Source organism: Vidua macroura, chromosome 13 (assembly GCF_024509145.1).
Source record: "Vidua macroura isolate BioBank_ID:100142 chromosome 13, ASM2450914v1, whole genome shotgun sequence".
NCBI lineage: Eukaryota > Metazoa > Chordata > Aves > Passeriformes > Viduidae > Vidua > Vidua macroura.
This window is the reverse complement of record NC_071583.1, coordinates 469,811-486,617: the sequence shown is the minus strand read 5'-3', so window position 1 is coordinate 486,617 and position 16,807 is coordinate 469,811. Positions and strand designations below refer to the sequence as shown.

Here is a 16,807-nt window from a genome sequence, read left to right as displayed (position 1 = left end):
AGGGACACTCCTCTGTCACTGAGGGACCACACCACACCTGCCCCCAAACTCACAGTGCTGGGGTTTGAACCACACATGTCCCTCCTGTTAGTGGGGAAGGGAAAGGAAGAGTAAGGCTGTGCAAGGGAGCTGCTGCCTGGTCTGAGCCCCTCCAAATAAATGGTGCAGTGCAGAGCTACCTCTTTATATATGTGACCATGAGCTGTGGTCTCCAACAATGACAGCGCTGGCCAGAAACTGGTGTCACCTTAACACCTTCCCAGGAAAGCCAATTACCCTGGGATGATTATGATTAATAATTCTCTAAACCCTAATCGTGCTGACACCAGTGCCAGGAGCTTACCCCAGGGGCACTTTATAAGAGGTGCCCTGTGGAGGAGAGTGTAACTGGTTCTCCTTGGGGTGACAGTGAAGGCTGAGAGGTGGCAGGAGCTCCTTTTCAGGGGAAATTTCCCCCTTGCACAAAAGAGCTCCCAGAGTAAGAGCAAAAAGCGCCTCACAAACTGCAACCATGAACGGGACAGAAGGCCAAGACTTCTATGTGCCCATGTCCAACAAGACCGGGGTGGTACGGAGCCCCTTTGAGTACCCCCAGTATTACCTGGCTGAGCCTTGGAAGTACTCGGCACTGGCTGCCTACATGTTCATGCTGATTCTGCTGGGCTTCCCCGTCAACTTCCTCACGCTGTACGTCACCATCCAGCACAAGAAGCTCCGGACACCCCTAAACTACATCCTTCTGAACCTGGCCGTTGCCGACCTCTTCATGGTATTCGGAGGCTTCACAACCACTATGTACACCTCCATGAACGGGTACTTTGTCTTTGGAGTAACAGGGTGCTACATCGAAGGCTTCTTTGCCACACTGGGCGGTAAGTTTTCCAAATATTCAAATGTCTTCTGTCAGGAATTTCCCTGGATTTTAGTAGTGGGAGGGAAAACACAGATGATCTTGGAAAAACATGGTACCTGTAACATCCTTGACCTGCTGATGTGCTGATGTGCACTGAGGCCATTTCCCCTGTTTCCGGGTAGGAGCTGAAGAAAGTGACAAGTGACACTTTAAAAAAAAAAACTTTATTTTGGGAGCCACCTGCTCAGTATCCTGAGAACCACAGTGCAGCAATGAAAAGCAGCCAATACCAGATTTTGCAGTTGTTGGATTTGTGCATCTCCTCGGCTCACTTTCTGACCCGAGAGATGACAAATTTGTTCCTCCTATTTTGCAGGGCTGAATCTGCCATTGGTTCTGGTGTGGTGCATGGTGGTACAGGAGAGCAGAGCTGGCTCTCCTCCCCATGCCAGCCTGGTATGGAACCAAAGAGATGTGAAACAGAAATTGTGTGTCTAAAAATGTCCTCCTCCATTTGTCTCAGCCTTCAGCCACAGCTGCTGTTTTACTGGTTTGGTCCCTGTGGCACAAGTTTCCTGGGAAGCTGTGGGTAGTGAGGGGAAGTCCTGGGATGACGGGCACTTGCTGCATTTCAGAGTGTGACCACAGGCTTGCAGGTGCAGATGCTCTCTGGGATGAATGGTGGGATCAGCCACGAATCTCAAAACACTGCAGCAAAGTGGTTCCTGTGGGTCAGCAGTACAGTGAGAAGGGGTCTTCTCACACTATCCTACCACATCTGCCCTTGACCATTCTTCATTTATCTTCCTGAACCCTTGGCAGAGATTAAGCTTCTGCCAGGGGTTGTCCTCAGGAACATCAGTCTGAGGAGGCCTCATGCTGCCATCAGGGTGGTTTCTTTTCCTGCTCAAAGTCCCTGTGTCCCTTTCTGTCCCTCTCCCTGGTGCAGGTGAAATTGCTCTCTGGTCACTGGTGGTCCTGGCTATCGAAAGATACGTAGTGGTCTGCAAGCCCATGAGCAACTTCCGCTTCGGGGAGAACCATGCCATCATGGGTGTTGCCTTCTCCTGGATCATGGCCTTGGCGTGTGCAGCTCCCCCACTTTTCGGCTGGTCCAGGTAGGGAGGGCATTGGACCCAGTGTCAGGGGTGTGGGAGCCTGGCTGGTGGCTCAGCTGTGGCTTCCAGCCAGTCTCCTCTGCTGGGTGCTGACCTGCTGGGCTCACCTTGCAGGTACATCCCCGAGGGCATGCAATGCTCATGCGGGATCGACTACTACACTCTGAAGCCAGAGGTCAACAATGAATCTTTTGTCATCTACATGTTTGTGGTTCACTTCATGATCCCGCTGTCGATCATTTTCTTCTGCTATGGGAACCTGGTTTGCACTGTCAAGGAGGTGGGTACCCGTCAGATGCAGCAGCCAGTAGTGGCTGGGAAGGGGTCCACACCAGGCTCAAGAATGGTGCCAGGGAGGGTCCTCCAGGGGCCAGCCTAGCCGTCCATGAAATGGGAAATAGCAAACTCCAGCTGTGCAGCTTGACTGCCGAGAGCCCTGACCCTGTGTCCCTACTGGTGCAGCACCCACTGGCTCCATCGTGTTTCTGTTCCTTTCTGCCCGCAGGCTGCCGCCCAGCAGCAGGAGTCTGCCACCACCCAGAAGGCAGAGAAAGAAGTGACTCGCATGGTCATCATCATGGTCATCGCCTTCCTGATCTGCTGGGTCCCCTATGCCAGTGTCGCGTTCTACATCTTCACCAACCAGGGATCAGACTTTGGGCCCATCTTCATGACCATCCCGGCATTCTTTGCCAAGAGCTCGGCCATCTACAACCCCGTGATCTACATCGTAATGAACAAACAGGTAACTGGCAGGGTGCCAGGAAACCCCTCTTTTGTGTTTCTCTTTATAACAGCTGGCAGAGAGTTACAACATCTCAAGGTGCCAGTGGTCTGGAGCGGGGATTGTTTCCAGGAGATCTAGTCCTGGCACATGGGAAACTGACTGTGCAGCTCATCCTTGGTGTTGCATAAATCTCACAAATGCAAGGCCATTCCACCTGAAATAATGCAGGTGCTGGGCTGATGGAGGAGCCATGATGGGAGCAGGCAAGGGCTGGCAGTAGATGGGGTGGGCAGCAGACAGTGGGCAGGAGACTCCATAGAGGCATAGTTCTTCCTGCACCACAGTACTGCTGGGCTTAAAGACAGCTCTGCAGCTAGAGCTGCATGGTGTCCAGCTGGCTCACCCTGGACTTCCTTCTCTCCCAGTTCCGTAACTGCATGATCACGACCCTCTGCTGCGGCAAGAACCCACTGGGTGACGAGGACACATCTGCTGGCAAGACAGAGACCTCCTCCGTCTCCACCAGCCAGGTCTCTCCTGCATAGGCCCCATGGGAGCAGCAGTCCCTGGGGTGCCGCCCTGGCAGCACAAACTTAACCCCACCGCCACCACCACCTGCCCCTGCTTCACCATGGCCAAGGCCCTGTGGGGCGGGCTCCTCGCTCCTGGCTCTAGGAACCCTGGGAACAAGGCTGAAAATGTGTACACATGTTTTGTAATTAAAATGCAAAGGCTTAGCTCCTCTGGCACAAATCCATGCATTTCTGTTGACTTGCTGAGACCTCATGCCCCTTCTCTGAGTGCAGGCTGGGTCGGAGAGCTCTGCCACCCTGGGCCATGGCAGAGCTGTCCTTGCCTCCCTCAACCCACCCTGACACCCCAGCCAGGGGCCAGGGCATGTTCTGCATCTGCTGCTGCTGGGGCCAGAGCTGGGGCCACTTTCTGGCCCTTTTGTCAGAGATGGATCCCAGGCAGTGCTGCCAGCTGCTCAGCCCCACCACACTCATCACACGCCCAGAGCACGTTTGGCTGCTGCAAAGTGCCCCGGCTCTGCCAGACGCTCCCAGCTCTGGCCCTGTCCCATCTGCCAGAAGTCCTGGAGACACCATGATTCCTCCAGGGGGACGGGACAGGTAGCGGTGCCCGGGTCCTGCCTGGCAGGCAGGTGGCACGGAGGGCCCTGCCAGCACGGCACAGCCGTGTGCGGCCGCAGCTCTCCGGGACAGCTCTGTGCTCAGTCCTCCGGCACTGGTGCAGCAGCACATGGATGGTGTTTGCACCCTCAGCAGCAGCTCCGCTCCATGTCCCCCAGCACCCCTTCCCCACAGTCCTACCTCTCTTCCTTAGGCATCTTTGGACCCCTAGGGCCAAGCCCCCAGCCAGCTTGCCCGTGCCCCTCCCCATTTTGGCTGTGGTCAGTTTGGGCTCGGCCCAACAGGAGGTTTAGGGCAGCTCTGGTGCTGCTGAGGCCTGCCGGGCCGGGGCTGATCTCCCTCCACGCCGCAGCAGGCAGGACCCAGCAGCATATGGCTCAGCGATGCCGACATATGTTCGAAGCACTACAAGATGGCATATTGCAATTGTAGCGGTGTTCTTCATTTTTATTTTTAGTTCAGTTATACAAATAAGATGTTTTTCTCACTGTTCAGTGTTATCAACATTTGAAACTATTTTTGTACATTATTATCCTCTCTGATTTCTAATCCTATGCAGCTTTGCAAGGACTAATAGGGAATGTATAGAGCCCACGCGAGTTAAACCCTTAATAAAGAGCAATTTGCAAGTACAATTCTCTCATTATTTTTTTTATCGATACTTCTGCATATTCAGTGAAATCTAAAGATTAGAGTTTTATGAATAATTCAGTGTTTAGGCTGATGTCTGATTCATGCTCTTCAAATCTGGGAGGTGGTTTTGGAGGGAAGAGGAGGAAGGATTTAGTGTTTATTTGCTGTCCGTGAGGCTGTGCTCCACAGGAGCGTGGTGATGCCTGGCACTGTGGTTCTCCCGCCCGTGGAGGACCAGCCCTGGCCCCAGGCGTGCAGGCTGTCCCCACACTGTGACACCTGGCTGCTGCTGGTGGTGCTAGGGGCAAGCAAGGGTTTGGGAGCCTCCTGCCCGTTCAGCCAGGTGCCAGGGGCATCGCAGAGCTACCAAAGAGATGATGGACAGATTCAGGATGAAGAAATGCACCCAAACCTTCTGTGATGCCAGCCCCAGCAGCTCTCCTGTGCCCCCACTGTCCCCTTCCTGGGGAATTCAGAAATGCACTGGAAATGAAGCAATAAACAGGCTGGTGCTGGTCTGGGGAGGAAGAGGACATGTGGGGCTCCAGACAATGGGTCTATCTCCCAGCTCATTGCTCCAGACCTGGCTCCTACTGGCACCTCAGCCAGGATCTAGCCCCTGGGCTCAAGAGGTGGGTGCAGATGTTGACAAAGGTCTCCATGGGCAGTGCTTTTCAGGTCCATTGCTGTGGTCTGCTGAGATGGCCATGAGCCAGTCCTGCCATCATGTAATCCCGTTTTACAACTTCCTCATGTTTCCAACAGACAATGCACACAAAATCTCTCTGAGTCCTGCGTGAAGTGGGCAGTCCCCACCATGGGCACATTTGCAGTGGGGACTGTTTCTGCACCAGCCTGGGTGGGGAAACAGTGGGGACTGTTTCTACACCAAAGAACCATTGGCATTTTCCTCAGGTTCTCCTCACAAGCACAGGTGCCTGCACGGAAGGGTCATGGAAGTGACATGGCTGCCCATGTCCAGGGCTGGGAGTGCTCTCCCCTGAACATGGGATTCAGTGGGTGGGGGCAAATTGTTGTCCTGCTTGTGGCACCTGGGGATGCTGGGTGAGAGTTGCTCCTCCTGCCTCTGCTGGCTAACAAAGCAGCTCTTCATTTTCCTCCTCTCACTTGTGAAATCTTCTCCCTCCCACCCCCCGCCACCATTATCAGAGTCCCATTTCCTAGTGAGGCCATACGTGGTAAGGGACACAGCACATCCCACCTTCTCACTGGCAATGGGTTTGTGTGGCCCCGTGCTCTGGGCTGGTTCCCTGTGCACCCCACAGCAAGTGTTGTCAGCAAGCTGCAATCCCAGCACCCCAACACCCACCTTGCAGCAGGTAGACAACCTTTGTCTGCCTGTTCAGGGCACTCACCCTGCAAACCCCCATCTCTCATCTTTCTCCAAACTCTCTGCTTAGGTGTTCCCCTTCTTCCTCCAGCCCCTCACAAAGCTTTGGCACAGGCCCTTCAACTTCCAGACCCTGGCTTCCACCAGGGCTTCGACCACAGCAATTAGCAGCTGCCAACCAGCACCTGCAGCCAGGCTGCTCATCAGATAAATTGGATGGAGGTGAGCTTGGGGTGGTAGTAGGGTTTGTGCTGCTGTGAGTAGAGGTGCCTGTGACTGCCTGGATTTGTGTGCCGCCATGGAGCCTCAGCTGGGTAAGGGGTCTGCAAGTGCTGTGGGGTCCCTCAGAGCTGGAGCTTGGTTCATGCCCTGGGCTTTGGTGGTTGTGCTCCCTGGCGGGGCTGCAGGGATGAGCAGGGTGGTGGCTGCGTGGCTTCTGGGGGCTTTGAGGCTGCTGGGGGTGTGAATGTGTCAGGACTGGACTTCAGTTCCAAGTGGTCCCTCTTCCAGCAGCCAAAGCTGCTGGCATTGCCCCACGCAGTCAGGCCCAGCACCCTCCGACCCTGCAGATGGTCAAGGAGGCACTGCGGGCCCACGATGAGAAGAAGGGTGCCTCTGTCGTCGCCATCAAGCGTTTCATCCTGGCCAAGTACCCCACTGTGGACCCCATCCGCCTCAAGTACCTGCTGAAGCAGGCGCTGAGCAAGGGGCTGAGCTGCGGGGACCTGGTGCGGCCCCAAAACTCTTCTTCTGTGGGGGCCACTGGCACCTTCAAGGTGAGCAAGGGCTGCTGGAGCCACAGGGCTGGGGACTGAGGTGCTGGCTGGCCCTGTTGACTCCCCTCTCTCACCTCCAGTTAGCACTCAGGAAATCGGGGCAGAAGCAGCAGCTGGGCCAGGCACATCCTGACAGAGGACAGGCCCCAAATCCAGGACAGAAAGGGACCACCAAGGAGCCCCAGGCCCCCGTGGCAGGAGCACGACCACGAGGTAAAGGGCTGTGGCTGCTGTGAACAAGCTGGTGCTGCCTGGCCTCCCTGGACTCATCACTGCCCTTCCTCCACAGGTGCTGCCAAGCAGCAGCCGAAGGCGAAGGCCGTGAACGTGAGTCGGGGCCGGCAGCGGGGTTGGGTGGCTCGAGGCACAGCAACACCCTGAGGTGCTCTCTTCTCTCCCCTCCAGGCCCAGCCACGAGCAGCGGGGAAGCCCAGGAGAGAAAAAGCAAAGCATCCCCAAACTGCTGACCGGCCCCGGGCTCATGGCCCAGGGCCTTCGGGGCCCCCAAAAGCTGCCGGCCACCGCCAGGCCCCCCGAAAAGGACACTCAGGGCCCAGCACGGCTCGGGCTGCTGAGAACGCAGGAGGGAGCGATAGTGACAGTTCTGGAAGTGCTGGGGTGAAGGGACCCCAGAAGGCCCCCAGGGGAAAGAGCAAGGGGAAGGTGCCCAAGGGGGAACAGCAGGATGCCCCCAAGGCACAGGGAGGTCAAGGTCAGGCGAAGAAGAAGCCCCGGGTGACTCCAGGAGCTGGGCAGGGGAAGGCCAGGATGAAGAAGGCAGCCTCTGTGGCAGCAGACAGAAAGGCTCCATAGGGAGCTTAGCCCTGCTTCAGTTGGCCCCAGGCCCTTGGGGTCTGTGCTGGTTTCAGTCCCTAGGACAGGTTTTAACTCTGTGTTCACCTCACCCTAATAAAGCTTCTTTACTTGCTCATGGAATGGCATGACTGTTGTGGGTCCCTGTCCCTGCACTTCCATCTCTCAGTGCCAAAATCCCTCAGCCCTGTGTCAACCTGCCTGGTGTGGTGGTGAGCTGATGCTGCAGGCAGCTGCCTGCCCTCATGGAGAGGTTCTCTCTCTGTCCCCATGTGTTCCCAGCTGTGGTGCCAAGGGGCTGCTAGGCTTGGGTGCTGTGTGTGTGCAGGCTGACAGTGTGCCAGGTGATGGGCAGGGACCCCGAGACCCGTGGGACACACCATGGTGACATCCCCAGGAGCAGAGAAACTCAGGCTCAGCCAGTGCTGCTGTGGAGCCATGGTGTCCAGCCCTCTGTCGTCCTGGCTGCCCTTGTGCTAATGCCTGGCTGAGCTGGGATTACAGGAGCACCAGGGTGGCAGGTCTGGGTGCATGCCATGGGCAAGTGTCTCCCAGCAGAGGTGAAGCAGCCGGTGCTTGAACTACAGTAAGAGGAAGACAGAGGTGTCTCAGGGCTCAAAAATCAAGTTTGGGGTGTTACTGTAGCCTCCAGCACAGATTGTGCTCTTATTTCCAGTCTATGGCACAGTTCCCACCTACAGACTCATCTTGTGAGCTCCTGTGGGTCGGTATATCACACTTCCATTTAATAGCTTCAATTGCCTGAATTTCTCTTGCTCTGCCCAGAGCAGGGCCCTTCTGAAGGTCATGCTGATTGTGTAAAGGGTTACAGTCCTCCTGGGTGGGAGAAAATAAGTGGAAGTAAAACTCTTTCTAAAGAGGATTTTGTTAATCTGCAACTGGCCTTGCCATTGCCCTCCAAGGCTCCTGGCCTTGCTTTGGGGCTTAAGCAAGAGCTGAGCAAACTAACTTCCCTTACTTCAGCCTTGAGTGTGTTGATCCATCTTTAAAGGAACTGGAACTCATGTCCCCCCAGGGACAGGGTGGGCAATGTGGCAGCAGTAACTGAGCAGAGTTCACTGGATTCTCAGATGGGGATGGCCTCACAGAGCACCACTCACCCGTGTGGCAATGTCCCCAACAGCACCAGGCAGGGGCTGTGTCCTCCCTCTCACCAGCCACCAGGTGTGAAATGCAAAGCTCTCTTGCTTTGAGAGAGGCCAAATAATGTAATGGCTGGATTTAGCTTTGCAAAGAATCAACTTCCTAGTGGAAGAAGGAAATCCCTCTGGTGTCTGGAAAGCACAGCTTTTACTAGGGCAGGGGGAAGATTTAGCAATGCCATGGTTATTAAGGGCCCTGGGCCACAGCTGGTGTTGGGGTGCTGAAGCTGCAGACTCAAGTCTGGCACAGGGAGGCACCTGACAGAGGTGAGGTGCAAAACTGAGAACAGGTTGGCAGCTGGCAGCAGCTGCTTCTGTGGGGTTACTGCTCTGCATGTGCACAGTGTTGGTCACTTCAGGTGCTGTTGTCCTCAGGCCGATTGTCCCTTCCTGTGCCTGGCCCAGGAAGGAACTGGGGCATTGGCTGTGGGAGTGGTGTGGGGGGGGTACAAACCTGTTCTCACTGGGCTGCTGGCCCCACACATGGTGTGTCTTGCATGTGCAAAACTTGTCTGTGCAGGTGTCATCCACGTGTGTCCTCCCCGTGTGCTTGGCAGGAACTGCACTCCATAGGTTCAGCACCTTGTTTTATTACAAAGATAGGCTTTGCCAGGAGTCTGCCACTTCCACTACACAGCAGGTAAGGGCACTACACCCACAACACGTGCCAAAGTTAAAAACATCTTACAAAGGGCTCGGAGGTTCAAGGCAACACTACAAACCCTCTGCTAAAGTTGTTCCTTTAAATGGTTGTATGGTTGTAGCAACTACTTTTTTTTTCTTTTTTTTTTTTTCATTTTTTCCTTTTTTTTTTTTTTTTTTTTTTTTTGCTTTGGAAAAAAATTAAATAATAAAACAATAGCCCCAATACATGGCCCAGCCACAGCACCTGGAGGCAAACTCTACTTACTCTTGGCTCACCTGTATCCTTTCCCTGTAACAAACAACATGGGGCTATAGCTCCATGGCCCTTTCCCTGCCTCCAGCCAAGCTCAACATTCTCTGCTACCTTGGTCCTTCTCACCCTGGCCTTTCTTGTGCTGGGCCTGCCTACATCTCTGGCAGCTATTCACAGTTTCTAAAAGACAAAAACATCAAGAAATTTTTGTGAAATCACTTTCAAAATAAAATGTAGCCCAGCTACATTCTTAGAGTTTCTATTCTGAAGCCACATCCTCAGCAAAGACATTGAGACCTCCACAGTGTAAGTACTTTTTCTGTAATTCTCTTAAAAAAACCTCTGTTCTTCCCCTTTCCCTCCCCTCCCTCCCCACCTTTTAACATACTGGATAAAGTCTACTGTTTGTTTTAAAATAGATATCTATGTACACATACACAACTCTGATGTTCTGGTTTCTGACAAATGTGGCACTATTGGAAATGATGGAATGGAGACCACCTGTCCATGGCAGTGAATCACCCAGGAGTTTTGGTGGACAAAGTCATCCAGAGCCAGACTGCATGCTAGCCAGCTGGATGACTACCAAAGGCTTCCCTTACACCCTCCTGCAGTGAGGTAGTAACTGTGTTTCCTTCCTGTGTGGCGTTCGAGCCGTGGTGGCTGTGGTGGTCAGCCCGTGGGCAGGAGCTTTGTCCGTGCAGGAGCGCTGGTTTGAACTCGTGGTGCTGCCTGCAGCCAGCCCCTGGCCACCCGAGCAGTCACAGCTCCCCAGGCTGCAGGAGGGAGAACAGGCCACCAGGCTGGGTCAGCAGGGTGGCACTGGGGTGTCTAGTCCTGGGCAAGTTCCATTTGTCTGCCCCTGGGACCCTCTCAGTGACCCCAGCCTGAGCTGGGACACTCTCTACCTTAGTTTGCAGCTCTGGGTGCTGGAGATGCTCTGCTGGCCTGTGTCACAGCTGGGCTGGCAGTGGTTGGGCTCAGTCCCTCTGCCCTTAAGGGCTGAAAACAGGCTGGCCATGCAGCCAAGCCCCACTGTCTCGGCTGCTCTCAGGTACCAGCCACAAGCAAGCAGAATAAGCCCAAAAGGGCCCAAAGCAAGCAGAATAAGCTGCTTTAGGAGACACCTCTGCAGGACTGGCCTCATGACTGGTGATGGTCACAGGGAGAGGCACAGACAATGCTATCTGGTGTTTGCCCTGCGTGTGGCTCGAGGCCACTGTCAGAGGGCTGGCAGCAGGCCCCACGGGCACGAACGGTGTTACCGGGCTGAGGTGCTGCAGTGCCATGGACGTGTGGAGCCAGCGTGGCGGGCAGGGTCCTTCCCCTGCCCGCTGCACCCCGGCTGGCTGGCTGGTGCAATGTCCACCTCCCTGCTGCGCTCCAGCCACGCACGAGACACGAGAGCCCAGGAAAGGCAGAACAGCCCTTCCCGTGCTAGCACAGACTGGGCTCCCTGCAGCTCCCAAACAGCTGTCTCCACTGGGGATAAAGTGCTTTCACCTTGCCTTAGCTGCTTGGGAAGCAACTGCTTTGTCTCCGCCTCGAGCTCCCTGTGTTGCCCAAGTCTCAGATGGAGGAGTGGTTATGTTTACACATACAGTACAAAAATTAAAAGGCACAAATATACACAGAATGCAGCAGATAGTGAACAGCTGATAAAGAGTCCCTGATGTTGGAAAACCAAGGATGTTGGAGGGATGGAGTGGGAGCTCAGGCTATGATGGTCTTTGCTGTCTGTGGTCATCACTCCCTGAGGTGACCCTTCTGCTTTGTGTCTGTTGTTCCAGCCTCTGCAGCCCCGTCCCGAGGAACTGCGCACCAGGGATGCACGGAGTGCTGACCGAGGGGAAAGTGGTGAACGGAGCTTGCCACAAGGGTCATGCCTCCATTTCTGGCTGGCAACAGGAAATAAATTATGGGTGCCACAGTGCAGACCAGAAGAGTTTTAGCTGCTTGGAAAGGTGTCTTGTGGCTTCTTGTGAAGTGAGGCAACTTGTAGCCATGGCCAGGCCCACCCCCTCCACGAGGCTGGTCTGAGTATGACCAAGGTATGCCTGCAGCTGAAGGCAGGGTCCCTTGTGGCACTGTGCTGCAAGAAAGGTCACTTCTAGGGCTGCAGCCAGCCTAGGCTTCACTGCAGGACTCATAGATGTTGTCCTCCATGAGAGCAATCACTTGCTCAAATTTGTGCTGGAGCTGGGTGCGCTTTGTCGTGGGGTTTGCGTCCAGGGCGGCCACAATCTGTGGGAGACACAGGCAGGCAGGGTGCTGAGCAGTGTGGGGTGCCCACCTGCCAGCCCAGCTCACCCCACCAGACCAATGGAGCCCAAATTCCAGCCAGAGCTCCAAAGGTGAGAGCCCACCCAGCCCCACAGCCCCTGTGCTCTCACCCCTGGCACTCCTGCTCTCCTAGGATCCCTGGTCAGGGCTCGGAGTGGAGTGATACCTGACAAAAATGCACTGCTGTAATAGAGCTGAGGGCACAGCACCAGCCCACAGGTTGCAGGGGGGCAGGAGCCAGCCAGGGCCACTGCCTCAGTGGGGCAGGGACAGCAGGTGCAAGTTAATTTGGGGGTGAATCTTATCTGCATGTTTTGCTCTCCTGGAAGGGTCTATACATCTGGCAGCCCTTCTTCAGCCCAGGCAAATGCCACTAAGATCAGCTGGGAATAGCCAGCCTTCTCTTCCAAGAAGTTGCCAGCCAAGGGACAGAGAGTAGGTGCATCTATTAGATATGTACTGCAATTATGCACACCCCAGCAGTCCTGTTCTGTGGGACTGGATGCAGGTGTCTGCCTGCGGGGTTACTGCAGCCACGGTTCCTCCCTTACCAGGCAGGCCAGAGCCCATGTGCTGTAAAACCCACTCACCTGGGAGCGGTATCTCTTGGCGTATTTGTATATCTCGGCCATGGCGACATTGGTGTTGAACTCATTTCGGTATTTCTTTATAAAGACAGAAAAGAGAGGGGAGAATATTAGCAGGATGGAGCACGTGAGTTCCAGCCCAGCCAGCAGGCACTGACTATGGTAAAAGCAGGCTGTGCCTGACTTTATGGTGACATGTTATGTTGCTGGATTTTTAAGGAAGGTGCATTTGCTTGCATCAGGATGGGTCTTGGTCTTTTTAAAGCCAGCTGTAAATATCCACGCTGGGCAGCACTGCACATCCCTCTGTGCCCAAAGCCATTTCACAGGAGGGGGCAGTGCACCAGCTGCGCTGCAGAATATCAATAGAAAAATCCTGCTTGGTGCCCAAAGCTAAAACACCCTGGGGAGAAGGTTTGATTCTGAGGAACTTGTGGTGCATCGCTGGCAGGACTCTGATCAGGAATGTGGTTGCCAGCTCTTGAGGCTGGTACCAGGGCTGGCTGCCTGGGACTCGGGGCTGTCCCTGGCAGTTGCACCTGGGAGCCAGCTGGCTGGGTGGCTGCAGGACTGCAGAAATCCTTGTCTAAACTTTCTGGCTTTTTGGCACTGAATTTTGCTCTCAACTCCCAGTGGTGCCAGAGCTAGTTAGGCTCAAGCAAACTCATGGGTGTTTACTGCAGCTCTGGCAGTAATTGAAGATGCTTGGAATTAGGTCAGATGAAGTTTCTGTGTGGAAGTTTCAGGCAAAATATCCTTTCTTGTGTGCTCCTTCCAGTATCTAAGCAGTAGCTGATTGCAGCCTGTGTGCATTCCCTGCTGGTGCCAGGCTCCAGCAGGACACTGAGCCTGCAGACTCAAGCCCATCCTCTCCACCCACTTACCCGTGACTCCTCGGCGAGGTGGGCGTTCATCTCCTGCTCACTCAGAGGGGGCATGTCATGGATTTGCTTGTAGTATCTCTGCACTATCTTCCGGTACTCGGGGATCTCCTTGGCATACAGCAACTTGTTGGTTGGGGAGTCCTAGAGCGAGGGAGAGACACTGAACTCAGGCACTGGGTTGTTCCCAGCTGAAAATGTTATCCTGTTTTCAGACCAAGGCACTGACACCAGATGGGGACCTCAGCTACAGCTGGGTGCAGGGACCAGCTTTGCCTTTGGTCCCAGCTGTCACCGGGCAGGAGTGCGGTGCTGGACACCGAGGCACGGAACAGCTCATGGCAGAAGGGCTGAGACACATCAAGGATCTGTGGATGGGCACCATGTGCCTGTGGAGACACACCACCATCCTGCTGCCCTTGCATGAGCTGAATGTCAGCTCAATGCTGGAGGAGGGGGTGATGGGTGTGTGCTTTAATTTGCAGCAAGCGCAGGCTAAAAGCAAGCCCAGGGTCAGGAAGGATGGCTTACTGCCAGGGGATGCTCTGCAGGTGAGGTAGCACACCTGTACCAGATGTGTACACACCTATACACTTGGGCTCTGTGGTGCTGTGTGTGGAAATTGGCAACAAGTGAAGGGCTTCTGCACGTAGTTGCTGGGGTTTCTTGAGCAGCCACATTGATTTAAGCTAAAGAACAAAGCTATCTCACAAGTTGAACTTTGTCAGCTGAAATGTTGCTTTTGGATTTTTCATGTAGCTTTGATTTATTTTGCATTGGCTAATCCAGCCTGCCTGGCCTAAATTGAGTGCACATAAAGTAATTAACAGAGAATACTGAATTCTCTTGATTAATGTCAGCTTGGAGACAGCAGCCTTAACCTCCCAGCCACACAACAGAGTTGTACCAGTGGAGGCACAACCCTGCTGCCCTCCTTGCAAACACAGCGTGAATAATTTTAACCTCAAGGCAATCCTGCCCTCCTGATTCCATTACCCCAGGAATGAACTTGGCTGACTAGCCTCGTGTTGCATCCCCAAGGGGAACGGCCCCAGGCCTGGGGACACCAAAGGGAGTGAGATCACCGCATCCAGCGCGGGACTGCTCCCCCGTGCTCTGACAGGTGGAGAGGGGAGGGGACCTGCTGATGGCAGGGAGTGGTGGGTTCTGCCCACGGGCAGCATACTTGGCTCTGTCAGGCAGGAATAGGGGAGCCCAGGGTGACTCCAATCTGCTGCTGCAATCTGTATCTTGGCTAATGCTGCAGGGGAAACAGGAAACGGGCACCAGATCCCACAGCAGTTTATTTTCAAACCCAGTGACAAGGCATTGTGAGACTATGGCCAACTTACAGAGAGCCTGCTCATAGCATTATTTTTTTTTCCTTGGAAACAAGAAGGAAAACCATGCTGCCTTTCCTAAGTTATTTTTTAATTTGTGTCGGATTTGTCTCTATGATGAAGAGATGGGCACTGGTTTCTTAACTGCTTGTGCACTGTCAATGTACAGACTGAGTCTGCTCTCACATTTGCAGTATCAAGAGCAACGTGCTGAAACCAAGGGAAGAATCCAGTCTGGAAAATGCTCAGTGATACACTGCGTGTACATGCAAGCTGATTTTTATGCTGAGGATTTATTCTTCCCACATTACTCAACAATTCATTCACTTATACTATTGTATTCCAGAAAAGAGTTTCCATCTGCTGTCTGACTCCAGCTGACCCCTCTTCCCCTCATCTGCCACTTGACAAGGACAAATTGTAGGTGTTTCGTAACTCATGCAAAAAAAAAGACCAAAACCCAAACAAACAAAAAATCAAGCACTCATTAGATCTTCCTCCAGCATTAACCTCTCCCAAAAAAGGCTTCCTGCAGCTCTGGGGCTGGGGGTGTAGTGCCCACCCCCTCACAGCAGGGTGTCCCCCAAGTCACACACTGTCACCACCAGCCTCTGAGATGGGGGGGCAGTGGGGGTGATTTACAGCATTTCTTAATAAAACTTTTTTATGTCAGGAAGTTTCAAATGTCAGCACTGTGCTCAGCCAAGGCAGTGGGAGAAAAGAGAATATGCACATGGGATGTCTTCCTGCCGGCCAGCCCTGGGGACTGTGTGTGGGGCCTGAGGGTGGGAGATGGGACCTGGCTCATGCAGCCTTCTGCTTGCTTGGAGCAGGTTCTGCTCCCCCACTGCTGTGCTGAGCCCACTGGCCTCCAACCCCACGCTGGACACAGCCACTGTGGGCTGGACGTGCTGCACGGGAAGAGACCACCAGCTGTGGCTGTGCTTGCCAAGTCCCTTCCACGCGCTGATGGATGTTGTCGCTGGGATGGCCCTGGACAGACTCACACCTCTAGGTGGGCCAGACCTGGTCTGTGATCCCTGGACAGGCACAGCCTGTGTTCTCAGAGGACTGGCTCACCTCCGGGGCTTCTCTCCTAGGTAAGAGGTTGTGCAGAAATCACCAAGAGAAATGACTGCAGCTTCACCTGGAGCTACATCATTTTCCATCCTGTCACTAGGAGTTTACATTGTCCCTCAGCTACTTTGTGGGACCATTGGTGTCTCCTAAACCAGCCTTGACTGGAGAAGTGGGGCTCCCCTGTGGGGTCTGCCCATGCCCCATATTGGTGCCCTGAGCAGAACTGGCCCCCCCCTGTGCTCAGTGTTCCATGTTATGCTCCTGCCTAAGACAACAGCAGAAAATGTTTGTCTGCTTCAGCACCAGCTCAGCTGGGTCAGGAAGCGTTTCAGACATGGTGCTGAGTGAGCAGGTGCTCTGCCATGGCTGCAGGACAGCTCATGGAGCTGATGGGTAACCCTGAGCACACAGCCCAGTGCTTGGTCTCCCCCACCCTCAGAGCCCCCCAGGCTGGGGGCCCTGCCTTGTGTCCATCCTGCCTGTGACGGTGTGTCCCTGCTCCCTGGCTGCTTGTGACAGAGGAGGTGCAAATTTAAAGCTCAAGCCTGAACAAAGGGGTGGGGAAGGGAGGAGAAAACGCATCCCTGGAGACAACAAAAACTCAGCTGCATGAGCCCAAGCAACAGCTCCAGCCGGCCATGGGAGGGGGGGAGGCTGGGCTGGTGACTTCTGCCAGGCCCTGCCCACCCAGCTTGCCCCACGTCTGTGACTGCCTGAGCAGGAGCCCTCGCTGGATGTACCTTGCCCAGCTGCAGGTCGGAGAGCGAGCAGGCGTCGATGAAGGCCTGGGCGATCACAGACAGACAGGCGTCGATGTGGTCTGTCTTGTCGATGTCGAAGACAAACTGGGGGTTCTTCAGGATGTTGACCCAAAACCTCAGTGGTAGGCTGCAAAGGGAAGGATCCGGGGACACACACGGGATGAATTTTTGTGTACCAGAGGAAGAGGGGCGGAAAAGACGATGATAGAAAGGGAGTAGTAGAGAGGAAAGCTGAGGAGATGGGTTCTGCTATTCAATCACCCCTGGTACAGACCCCTGCCTTGATAGAGGGGCAGGGACACACCTTCATCCTCAAGACATTTTTTCAGGGTGGAAGACCTGGCACGCACAGCCTTCTCTAGGCACACACTCAGCAGCTCCCAGCAGCT

At 54.5% G+C, this 16,807-nt stretch overlaps 3 protein-coding genes across 3 annotated transcripts in view; 2 read left to right on the top strand and 1 right to left on the bottom strand.

Annotated features, from left to right (window-relative positions):
- The first annotated feature begins 511 nt into the window (after positions 1–511).
- On the top strand, positions 512–3,243 carry RHO (rhodopsin). The gene is made up of 5 exons (XM_053989246.1): positions 512–872; positions 1,803–1,971; positions 2,086–2,251; positions 2,477–2,716; positions 3,124–3,243. Exons 1-5 carry the CDS (start codon positions 512–514, stop codon positions 3,241–3,243), a joined length of 1,056 nt encoding a protein of 351 aa, XP_053845221.1.
- Positions 3,244–6,134: 2,891 nt separating this feature from the next.
- Positions 6,135–7,884, top strand: LOC128814092 (histone H1.8). The gene is made up of 5 exons (XM_053989669.1): positions 6,135–6,150; positions 6,287–6,612; positions 6,693–6,825; positions 6,902–6,939; positions 7,018–7,884. The coding sequence occupies exons 1-5, from the start codon at positions 6,135–6,137 to the stop codon at positions 7,423–7,425; spliced, it is 921 nt and encodes a 306-aa protein (XP_053845644.1). The 3' UTR covers positions 7,426–7,884.
- Positions 7,885–9,162: 1,278 nt separating this feature from the next.
- PLXND1 (plexin D1) overlaps positions 9,163–16,807 on the bottom strand; it is a 71,819-nt gene continuing 64,174 nt past the window's right edge. Inside the window, exons 33-36 of the mRNA XM_053989488.1 lie at positions 16,398–16,545; positions 13,241–13,381; positions 12,360–12,434; positions 9,163–11,730 (exon numbers count right to left, since the gene is read on the bottom strand). Of these exons, the coding sequence (XP_053845463.1) occupies positions 11,614–11,730; positions 12,360–12,434; positions 13,241–13,381; positions 16,398–16,545 (481 nt within the window). The 3' untranslated portion in view covers positions 9,163–11,613. The remainder of the gene's footprint in view (positions 11,731–12,359; positions 12,435–13,240; positions 13,382–16,397; positions 16,546–16,807) is intronic.

What these genes read in the sequence shown, in the direction of transcription:
- RHO (XM_053989246.1), top strand. Translation starts at nt 512, where the DNA reads ATGAACGGGACAGAAGGCCAAGACTTCTATGTGCCCATGTCCAACAAG. An exon ending in CTTCTTTGCCACACTGGGCG is followed by an intron (nt 873 to 1,802) that starts GTAAGTTTTCCA and finishes TCCCTGGTGCAG; the next exon opens with GTGAAATTGCTCTCTGGTCA. An exon ending in ACATCGTAATGAACAAACAG is followed by an intron (nt 2,717 to 3,123) that starts GTAACTGGCAGG and finishes CTTCTCTCCCAG; the next exon opens with TTCCGTAACTGCATGATCAC.
- LOC128814092 (XM_053989669.1), top strand. An exon ending in GGGCCACTGGCACCTTCAAG is followed by an intron (nt 6,613 to 6,692) that starts GTGAGCAAGGGC and finishes TCTCACCTCCAG; the next exon opens with TTAGCACTCAGGAAATCGGG. An exon ending in GGCAGGAGCACGACCACGAG is followed by an intron (nt 6,826 to 6,901) that starts GTAAAGGGCTGT and finishes CTTCCTCCACAG; the next exon opens with GTGCTGCCAAGCAGCAGCCG.